Below are 11,657 nucleotides of genomic sequence, written 5' to 3'. Positions count from 1 at the left end.
TTTTAAGTGTTGTGTGTGTGAGAGAGAAACAGAAAAGCAGCGAGACTTAGGTAAGAGATAGAACAGAAAAGATAGAGAGACTGTGGGAGACAGGTTGAAAGGAAGAGAGAGAGGAGGAAAAATTAGGAATAATAAAAATTTTAGAGAAGAGTGTGATGATTACAAGTGCAATGTACATATGCAAACAATCACACATTCATATACATACATTTATGTTGACAGGAAGACTCTTTTCTTATCAGACTTAAGTTTTCATCAGATGAAAACATTTGGCTCTACAAGAAAACCATCAGCGTTTCAACTTAGGTGCAAAGCATTCGTGAGCAAATATGCTAATGTAACCGAGTGGTGTTGTGATTGAGGGGAGTCTAACAGTCACCACAACAGTCCAGCACTCAAACCAGAAGGCAGGAGCCTGTCAGCAGTTACACAATTCTTTTAATGCCAATAGATAGATCTACAGTCACGGCTGCGTCGCTTGTCTCGCGTCTTCTCTTCGTAGTTTTCTCCCCTGTCCTTACGTCTCAGCTCTGCCCTTATATTCGCGCTCTTTTGCATCATCGTTATTTTCGCGCTCTTTTGCATCATCGTTATTTTCGCGCTCTTTTGCGTCATCGTTATTTTCGCGCTCTTTTGCAATCGTCCTTTACTTACTGGCATGCATCAGCATTTTCTGCCTAACAAGCGCTGGACTACCGGCCCTCTACACTAATAAGACATAAAAATACAGCAAGTGAAACTACCTAAATATTACTCAAGTTTTCAGAGTATTCAGACAGGCTGGCTGACTTTTATCAGTTGCAGGGTCATCTGCATTGACCTCAATATCTTCTTTGACCTCTCTGCTTGTCGATTGTTTATTTGTCCTGTTACCACTCATAACCTATATTGTTAATGCTTCTTTCACATCTGGGCACTTTCCTCCAGAGTTCAGGTCGGCTATTGTCAGCTCACTTCTAAAGAAACTATCTTTAGGTCATTATCTTTTAAAGCAATTATAGACCAGTTTTAAACCTGTCCCTTTTAAGGTTCTGGAAAAGATTTTTCTTTCCCATCTTATTGTAGATGTGGAGAAAAATCATCTTAATCCCTCCTTGTCAGGTTACAGAAAAGACCATGGTAATGACCTGCTCCTCAGTGCTGACAATGACAAAGTGTCTTCTCTGGAGTTGTTAGACTTGTCATCTGCATTTGATACTGTATATCGTTATATACTTCTACACAGACTTCACCACTCTATCCATGATGTTGCTTTGACCTGGTTTTGACCTCACGGACTGTGTGTGTGAATGGTGTTTACTCAGACGAATCTGTCCTACGGACACAGAGATGTTTAGATGATGTTAAGTCCTGGATGCTCCAAAACAGACTGCAACTGAATGGCGATAAGATTGAGCTGCTACTTGTCCAAAGGAATTTTTAAGTCATCTTTCTCTCTCTTCCTCAGTATCTATGAACAACTCAACTATTCCTTTCTCCACCTCTTTTCAGAACGACTTCACTGAGACACTGATCGTGCATGTGTCTGTATTTGTGTATGAGCAGCGTCTGTAGTAGATGTTTGTTATATGTGAATTTGAGTGCATGTTTATGATTTAGTCTATAGATATTTATGTAAAGCTCTCAAAGCAAAAATGTTTGGAAAGACGCTGTATAAATCCTCATTATTATTACAGTCTACTCAAAAATCAAAGTATTTTTTGTTAACGTGTCGTTAAAAGACAGTGAATGAAGGTATGTTTCTGTGTTGATCAGTTCTGTGGGATAGCAACAGCACATTTCCTGGAAGCACTGAGAATGCTGAAAGTCAAATGCAATCATGAAACACTTGAACTTCCGCTAAGATCCTTGTCACGAAGATTTGATCATGAATAAGACAGGCTGTGCAGAATTTTCGAGAAATAATCAAAAGATGCTAAACGTCGGAAGGCTGATCTATGTACTGTTGCACTTATACAAACACATTCAAACACCGACATAGACAAATGCACACACACGCATCTACATGAGTGCACACATCCATGCACCATGTGCAGACACAAATTTATACATGTAAACACATGCGTGCATGTAAATACAAGTGCATTCACATTCTCAAGCAGTATACACAATCAGCTTTGTGCTCCAAACACAGAAACAGCTGTAGGAAGCTGGTGAACACAAACGAAAAAATAAAACACAATCTTTCTTCAAGTAGAAAAGCCAGAAACATAAAAACGCATATTTCTTGCCAATATAGGCTTCCTTTCTTTAATATTTTAATCACATGGTATATTGTTGTTAAAGTAAAAAATATTTTCAAAAAACCTGTCCACATTTCAGAGCCATGCGAGGATTCATACCAAGGTACTTGTGCAGTAGATTTTGCTGGATGATGCAAGAACCAACAGTGAAGGCAGTCTGTGAGAAATTCTATGTGAAGTGGGTGAAGAGCAGACACTATGAAATGTGAAATTACGCAGAAAAATAATCACTAGAAAAGAAATCAAATTTATTAAAATAAATGTCTGCTAAAAAAGGATTTGAAATAGTGTGTATGCGTGAGAGAGAAAACAAAACATTCATTGTATGTGTGTGTGTGAGAGATTAAAACAGAAAGAGAGAGACTAAGGTATGAGATAAAACTGACAGAACAGGAAGAGAAGCTGTGAAAGACAATATAAAAAAAAAACAGAGCAGCTGAAAATGAGGAATAATAAAAACTCTAATGAAGAGCCTGATGATTACAAGTGCAACTTACATATGCAAAGGATCACACATTCATATAAATACATTCACGTTGACAGACAGGGATTTGTCTGAAAGACTCTTTTCTTCCCAGACTAAAGTTCACATCAAATAAAAATACTTGGCTCAGTAAGAAAATCAGATCAGCATTTAAACATACTTGGCTCAGTAAGAAAATCAGATCAGCATTTAAACTCAGCGAAGATGCAAAGAATTTGTTAACAAATAACTAATGAGAGAGAAAAAACACAGCAAGTGAAACAACTCAAATATTTCTCACCTAATCAGGAGTATTCAGACAGACTGGCTGACTTACATTCATTGCAGGGTCTTTTGCAGTCTCTTCTTTGATCACCTACATTTAACATTAAAAAAAAATTCATTTCTATCAAAATCACATCCTCCATATACTTTTATCATCATTGTTATTACCAAACAGTGTATAAGAATAGAGAGGGAGAATGGAAATGAGGAATAAGAACATTATAGAAAAGTCTGATGTTTACAAGTGCAACCTGCATATGCAAACACATATTCACATTGACAAACAGGACTTTCTTTGAAAGACTCTTTTCTCACCAGACTAAAATTTACACCAAATTAAAACATTCGGCTCTGTAAGAAATCCATATTAGTACAAACTCAGCAAAGGTGCAAAGCATTCATCAGCAAATATGCCAGTAAGACAGAAAAAACACAGCGGGTGAAACAACACAAGTATTACTAACGTTTTCAGAGTATTCAGACAACACTGGCTGATTTCCATCAGTTGCAGGGTATTTTGTTTTAACTTCAATTTCTTCTTTCACCACCTACATTCAACATAAAAATTTTCATTTTAATGGTAATCACATAATTTATACATTTCTATCAACACTCTCCTATTACCAAACTATGCATAAAATTAAAGACGGGGGACTGGCATCAACCTTTAGTTAGTTTAGTCCTTGTTTCTCCTCGAGGAGCATAGAGCCGCAAGGCATCAACCTTCGCTGCCCTGCAATTATTACAGTCCATTCTCTGAATGTAAACAACTTACATGAGAGGCAGGAGAATATGGATCAACTCGCTGCAGCTTCACCAACTGGTACTCATGACGCATGTACAGTGTAAATGCATCAGTTATTAGGGCCTGGTATACTCCCTTGACCTGCTAATCACACATGAGCTTAGGCATAACTTATAATGATAATACAAATCTAAAATAATACTGATGCAGGATGCTAAAAGAAAATTTATGTACTATTGTTGAGCCATCTATATAAGCTACTGTGTGCATCAAGCTATCTCTCTAAAGTAACACATATAACAGAGCACATGCAATTATTCACATAGGGAGCCTGGTGCTACTACTTTACAAAGTGTAAACATTTGGAATCTTTTCTGGGCTGCATCCTGAATCACTATGAAGTCCAGGAAGAAGCTGGAGAACCATTAAAGAACCACAAACAGTCAGCTCTGAAATAGGTGGCATCCTCTAGTGGAAATCAAGTTAACTCCAAACTACTGGTCACCCAAAATAAGATTCTATCCCAATGCCCTACACCATCACTATTGCTGACCATCTTGTTTCATATTGCCTCTGATAAATTTTCCATAAAACCCTTCATATAATTACACATAGGGTTTTATGGTAATGACATGCACATCATGGGCAAACCCACAATAATATATTTTAATCTTATTCCCAAGCCAATAATTTATGAAAGTTTGTGACCCTATTTTTCCAGCCTATTGAAGAAAGTAAATATATATATATACACTACACATCCATTACATAAATATAATAATGAACTCTCTCAGTACTGTAAAAGTGCTTAATGACTTTAGTAATGGAACTGGAAACAAATTTAACAAGAAAAAGGCAATAACTAACCTTGCTGTTCATATTCTCTATCTTGCTAAGTCTGGTTGCCAAGGCATTGACAGACCCCTTAAATGAAACTTGACGTTCAAGTGCTAATGCATGCAGCCACTCCATGATATCCAGTTTCAAAGCCAAAGATGGCATTTCTGGGGAAGAAGCCCAAAGGCGATGGCGCAGTAGTGTAACGTTGTCACTCTCACATGTGCAGAATTCAAAAGTAAACAGCTGTGGGTGACCTGATACAAACAAGAATGTTTTCATTCATGATGTAGCAAGCCAAACCTAGAACATCATTGCCTACTGTGTTTTATGTTTATTGTTTAAAGTACACAAGCTCACATTTTACCTCTCATTCCAATCACAGTGATTTCCTTGGTATGTTTTGCACAATTTGGTACCTTGTGATTGTTATGCACAAGTACAGGCAAGTTGGCTGCATACGGCACAAAACAATGTCCCTAGGAAATAAAGCAGAAAAGCCTTTAAAAAGCATGTTCTAATGAAATTGTCAAAAATGCAGCTGACATACACACAAATATTTTTTTGCAGATGTAGTTGTCCCTATATCCTTAAATACTAAGTGTTTCTTACATTCCATATTTCTGGACTATGAAATGCAGCATTCTTGTGATGCTCAACAAAGTCTTCCTCACAGAAAAGTACATGGCTGCCGCAGTCCAAACAGCGGACTGTTGGTAAATTGAAGCCACAACAGATACACTGTCTTTGATCTGGAACAGTGCACAGCTCAGTGTGCACAATCAGTAGTTCCTGACATGTCTTTTCCCATTTGTCAGAACACTTTACTTCTTTCTTCACATCAGGCCTTGCTCCATTTTCTGGATCAAAGACAATAAGGAGAAATTTTTTATTTTTATGATTTTTAACACGCCTGTCTATGAATGTTTTTAGGTTTGTTTGGTACAGATTTACTCAAGTGTTAGTATTGACTGCCATTACAAAAATGTACACTAGGCAGACCATATGCACAAAGGAAAAAAACAGAACAAAACAGATATACAAAACAAAACTGTCTCCAGTTTATGAAAGGCAGCTCATAACTGGAGAACCCTTCATACATACCTATGACTATAGATTCAAATGCATCAATGCATAATGTCGTGGGAATCAGTTGCTGGGAAGGAGCAGCAAAAACTGTGTCTTGTACATGTGGCGTCAGGATCAGTTGCTGGGAGGGAGCAGCAACATCTGTGTCTTGTACCTGTGGCGTGAGGATCGGCTGCTGGGAGGGAGCAGCAACATCTGTGTCTTGTACCTGTGGCGTGAGGATCGGCTGCTGGGAGGGAGCAGCAACATCTGTGTCTTGTACCTGTGGTGTCAGGATCGGTTGCTGGGAGGGAGCAACAACATCTGTGTCTTGTTTTCGTCGCTTATTCTCCTTAACGGTCACCGATCTCCCTGTCAAGGGGTTGATCACCTTTTCCACTCTCTTGGGACGAGCTCTTTTTGTGGTCTTGGAAGAGGGCATTGTACCTACACAATTACCAAAATTAAATATGTTTAAAATACAACAGAAAGAGCCTAATTGCAATGATAATTTGATAATGGGTTCATGTGACGAGATATGACATTAGGAACCATCTTTTCTTACCTATATAAGGACAAGAAAAAAAAAGAGAAATATAAATAATCCAGAAATTATGAACGTGCATGGCCTAATACCTGAAACCGGAAGTATTTGTTCTATATACAAGTACCGATTAATTTCTTTTTCTACAAAGTCTCTACTTGTGCAAATCACGACTATAAAAAAATTGGATACGTCTAAGCAGTCTCGATTCATTAATAAAAACACACAAAACAACACGCTCTATTGGATATAATCTAAGCATCACGAAGTTCACTTTTGAAGGTATTGAAGTACGGTAACTGCGTATGGTGCGTTGGCTGTACTGACGGTGGTCAATCCTACACCCATCTTTTTTATTTTGTCCAGCACCGTTACTGAGAACCTTTATGATTTTTCTTGAGAGCGTTATTTTTAAAATGCATCTATGATCAGGCGAAGTATGGTGCGTGTGGTTGGAGTTTAGCTTAGACCCTGGGTAAGACAAACACTTAGACTTTGACAGGTCTACCCGCGGACTGTGTAGCTGGACTGCTGTCTGTCTGCCGAGACTAACGCTTGCGAAGTTCTCCGCTGTTAGTCTCGGTGAGCCTGAACAATGAATGTGAGTAAACCGGAAGCTTTGTATACACCTGCCTCGTTCGAGTAGTTAACTGGGGAAAAAAAATTGTGAAAGCAGTCCAGTAATGCAAGTTCGTGGTATACCGGCACGGTAGCGGTGTATGAAACCTTGGCCGCACTTCCACCATAGTGAGGATACGACAAGGAGAGTAGGGAGGTATATCTTGCCAATCATCTGCTAATTCACGCTTTTGCCCCAGCGTTCATGCAGCACACACTAGGATATTAAGGGTTACCTGCTCGTGTCGTTGTATTTTATATCTCTGCTGCAAGGAATGTCAAAGAGCTGATAGAGTTTGTGTTTCAGTATGGAAGGGTACTCTTTACGCATGGAATCAAAGTTTACTGCTCTTAAAAAGTAAGCAAAGTGAAAATGCCTTGACAAAATATAGACGATCTTGTTTGACTAAATTTGGCAAAAATTTGCATCTGTAAGAGTCATATAAAATCGTTGCCAGCCTTGTTCTTACGTTCGTTCATGTCTGTCTAGCTAAGAATGACTTTAAAGAATACTTAAAATGTCACTTGTAATTTGGGCTATAAAACCGTGACATCGGTTTTCATTTGAAGTGCTGTCAAAATTATTACATTCTCCACAACCTTGTATGTACTTAAGCTAGCACGTGGAAGAATTTTAGCTAAGCACTTTGCATTGAACATGTACTTAAAACACTTCTCTTTGTGCAGTAAGTTAATTAAGATACATTGGAAAGCAAGAGGCAGTTTAGAGTATTTGAACATGGTAATATTTTAAAGGAATGTCAGTCAGCTTAAGGCCTGACGAGAAGTGAGGGGGAGAGGGTAGGGTCAGGGAGTAATGGTGTACCCAGGCCTGCGGCTATGGAGTGGGGCCAGACCTGGTCAGTAATTTGTTTCTGTGGGCGAGAGGGGGGTCCTCTGTCCTCACATGTCTAGGGAAAGAATACCGAAGCATTACACAAAGAAATCGAATCCTTTAAACGTGCACTATAAACACATTTGTTCCACGAGCATTACTCCTTACACTAACCAACATAGCTTCCAACAGTTGTGATTATGTGATTAACTAGTCTGCATGCTCGCCTTTCTCTTCAGCTTTATGACACTCTCCATCCTTATACTGTTTGCTCCTCTTTGTATCTTCTATGTTTGTCTTTTATGACTTATCTGCATAGTTGTGTCTTCTTCCCTATTCCGTCTATGTTTCCTACTTGTTTTCAGCACTGAGAGCACGTTCCTTCGTGAGCATGATTATGCGCTATATAAACAACACGTTGTTTTTATTATTATTACGTTGTGCATTTGCCCGTTTCACAGTGAGTTTAAACATAAGTGAGACACTAAAAATAAATACAGTAACATAGCTGCACACATGAAAATCAAAAAGGGACGTATGGGAGGGAGATATGATGGGAAAACATCGAAAAGATAAGGGAATCAGATGGCAGATAAAACTATGAGATATCTTTCTCAAAGACACCTTGACCACATTATTTTTTATAAAGCCCTCGTTGTAATAAAGCCACAGAACGCAAGACGTGCGTCACAGCACCAACCATGTCTGCCTATTATGATAAACAAGTCCCACTGTCTGTCAGTCTGTCAATTATGATAGACAAGTTACAGCTGTCTCAAACTGTTATTATGACCTACACAAGATCAGTGCCATCCGTCACATTCTGTGTACGCGCGCTACCAACATCTTGTCTGTGTGTTTGTTTTATCCAGACTTGATTACTGTAGCTCCTTGCTTGCTGACTGCCCTGTATACCTTCTTCACAAACTCCAGAAAGTGCAGAACTCTGCTGAACGTCTGGTGCTTAGAGCTAGGAAACGGGACCTCGCCACCCCTCTCCTTCCTTTTCTACACTGGTTTCCCATCCGTTCTGGCATCCAGTACAAACTGAACGTGCTGTATTTAAAACACACCTTTTACGTAAAAATTACTCTTAACAACCTTTCCCATAATGATAGTCCTTTTTCACATCCTTCCTTGTTGTTAAGCGCTAAGAGAATGCTCCTTGGGAGTGTGGGTATGCGTTTTATAAATTTTGCATTTTTTATTATTATTTATAGCCAATCCAAACCAACTCATCTACACAATAAAAAATTACACATTAACATAAATGTGTGTATATACACGTGTATAACAAGATATGAACACTTATTGCATTTCGTGAGACATGTGTTTGCTCCCCGAGTGAAACATTGTCAACTATTCCATGTGAACGAACTAGCGGTTGGTAAAGCGGTCTTACGCTTTCACCACCTACAAATTGTCTCCCTTTCCCACCACCAGACAAGTCATGCTCTATAAACACAATAAATTAGAAACCCTCTCATGTAAGATTACTTTTATCAATTGTTGCGATGTGTTTGTACATTGAAACATCTATAAAATAATAGAAAATAATTTTGATTGTATTTTTCCTAGAATGCTTTCAGGGGGAAGAGAGCGAGGCAACTTTGATCGTAGTCAAGGGAAACGTAACTCAAGACAGAGTTATCTTATAACTTTGGGTAAAATGTCCTTCGCGATCGAAGTATTTCAGTCATGATCAAGGAAAGAAATCTGTTTCAAAATCTGTGGAGTTAAGATCCACGACCTTGTTAGTACTCAATGCAGAGGATTAGAGAGGATTAATGTTTTACGCAGGGACATCAACCAAGGTTATATTACGGCAGTCAGGCCTGTAAACAGATGCACCTGGCGTGTCTTTTCCCATCTGTCAGAACAATTTACTTCCTTCAAATCAGGGCCTACTCTCTCTTCTGGATCAAAGTCAATAAGAAGAAAATATATTATTTTTAACAGTCCTGTCCATGCATATTCTTATCTGTTTTCTTTTCTTGGTTCAGATTTACTATAGTGTTACGACTGACGACCATTACAAAAAGTAGGCATACATTACATACAGTAGGCGGACGTTCCGATCGAGAAAAGAAACACCTGAACCCGGTTTAGTAAAGGCAGTTCATCAATGGAAAATCCTTCATGCATACCTTCAGCTGAAAATTCAAATACATCGATGCATACTGTCGGTCGTTGGGAGGAAGCAGCAAAATTTGTGTCTTGTACCTGCTGTGTCTGCTGAGACGTCGTTGTGTCTTGTACCTGTGTCTTTTGTTGAACTGTTGCTGTGTCTTGTACCTGTTGATTCTGTTGAACTGTTGGCGTGTCTTGTACCTGTTGATTCTGTTGAACTGTTGGTGTGTCTCGTACCTGTTGATTCTGTTGAACTGTTGGCGTGTCTTGTACCTGTTGATTCTGTTGAACTGTTGGTGTGTCTCGTACTTGTTGCTTCTGTTGAACTGTCACTGTCGAGTATGGGCGTGCTCCACTTTCTGGATCAAAGACAATAAGAAGAAATATATTATTTTTAACAATCCTGTGTAAAAATATTTTTTCTTGAATTAAAATTAATTAAATTTAAGAAATTGAATAGAAAGAGCCAAAATGCGATGATACTATTATAATTGGTGCCTATGACGTGGTATGACATTTTGAACCAATTTTTCTTACCTATATAAGGACAAAAAAAAAAAGAGAGAAATATAAAAAATCCTGATATTGTGTACTTCACGGCCGATAAACTACAATCGCAAAAAATAATAATAATAATAGGAACTTATAACGTGCAGCATCATGACCGTGGTAGATCGCACTCTCTGCACAGACCAGTCATGATAAATGAAAGATAACAGCCAGTGGATGGTGAGGTACGTGTAGGAACACTAAACAACATAAAGATGAGGTACAAGAGTAGAATGTAAAGCAATGGATGAAGGTATGAAGAGATGTAGATACTATAAACCGTGTAAGATGGAGTCGTTATTACATGATGGTTAGCATGACAGACAGTATTGCCACAGGGTTAAGAATAGTAATACAGGGAAATTACTTTGAGAACAGATATGTTTTCAGAGAGCGTGTGAATGTAGCCTTGGAGCCCGAGTGGCGAATGTGATGTGGAAGAGAGTTCCGCTGCTTAGAAGCACAGAGGGAAGACATACGTTGTCCGTATGTAACTGTTTTTGTGGGAGGGAGGATCGAATGGGGAGTCTGATGAGGAGCGAAGGTTTCGGGCAGAAGTGTGGACAGACTAGAAGGTCGTCATTACACAGCGCGATCACAAGGTCAAGCAGAACTGTTCAGAAGTGGCTGATGGAAACACGACTAAACAAGACTGAAATGAAATGCAGAAAGGCTATACAAAAAGTACAGTAAGACCAAAACAATAAAAACATTGGAAATGAAGAGGATGGAAAGTTAGGCCAAGTTTCAGAGACGAGAAAACAAAACGATCAGCGAGAATTAGATCTAAATCTACATAACGGTGAAGAATGGCAGCCGTTAAAGTCGGAAACAAACAAAAAAATAGGACGATTACAAGTGGTAAAGCAAAAACAAAAGGATGCTTAAGAGAAACAAAAATTCTACATGCAATTTAAAACTCTACAATGCTAATAAACAGAGAAGATGAGCAAGAAAACATAAACAATCGCCGAAGAACAAAGCAACTCAACCTGTCAGACGCAGCCTCGTTTCCAATCTCAAATACAAGTACCAATATAAAAAAAAATGATTTCCAGACTTCTATGTATACATATATGAATTTTTGTTTATAACGTCTCTACCTATCCAAAATTAGAATAAAACATAAACACGACTATGCCAAACAAAATCTGCAATATCAATTCCTTGACAAAACCCACAAATCAAGACGCCACGATATTGCTAATACCGCAGTAATTCTCAAAAAGTATTTCGGACCGCGGATCACTTTACTAAAAAAAAAGTAAGGCAGACCAAGGCCTAAAATAAATCTGTACAGTGAGTTTCAAATTTAAATTTCCAAATCAGTTTCATTACAA

The 11,657-nt window shown here is 38.5% G+C and overlaps 1 protein-coding gene across 5 annotated transcripts in view; it reads right to left on the bottom strand.

Moving 5' to 3' along the window:
• Nucleotides 1-2,223: 2,223 nt before the first annotated feature.
• The window catches only part of LOC112574886, a 36,404-nt gene continuing 26,970 nt past the window's right edge, over nt 2,224-11,657 (bottom strand). The window contains exons 2-11 of one of the 5 annotated variants that reach the window (XM_025256236.1): nt 10,078-10,127; nt 9,786-10,005; nt 5,678-6,088; nt 5,186-5,433; nt 4,941-5,052; nt 4,604-4,830; nt 3,767-3,880; nt 3,456-3,539; nt 3,008-3,082; nt 2,224-2,439 (exon numbers count right to left, since the gene is read on the bottom strand). In XM_025256236.1, the coding sequence (XP_025112021.1) occupies nt 3,008-3,082; nt 3,456-3,539; nt 3,767-3,880; nt 4,604-4,830; nt 4,941-5,052; nt 5,186-5,433; nt 5,678-6,088; nt 9,786-10,005; nt 10,078-10,127 (1,541 nt within the window). In that variant the 3' untranslated portion in view covers nt 2,224-2,439. Of the gene's footprint in view, nt 2,440-3,007; nt 3,083-3,455; nt 3,540-3,766; nt 3,881-4,603; nt 4,831-4,940; nt 5,053-5,185; nt 5,434-5,677; nt 6,089-9,785; nt 10,128-11,657 lie in introns of all 5 variants that reach the window. The other 4 variants (XM_025256235.1, XM_025256234.1, XM_025256231.1 and 1 more) reach the window with 4 other exon arrangements.

The sequence above is a fragment of the Pomacea canaliculata genome, linkage group LG11 (genome assembly GCF_003073045.1).
Source record: "Pomacea canaliculata isolate SZHN2017 linkage group LG11, ASM307304v1, whole genome shotgun sequence".
Lineage (NCBI taxonomy): Eukaryota > Metazoa > Mollusca > Gastropoda > Architaenioglossa > Ampullariidae > Pomacea > Pomacea canaliculata.
This window is presented reverse-complemented; position numbering and strand designations above follow the sequence as displayed.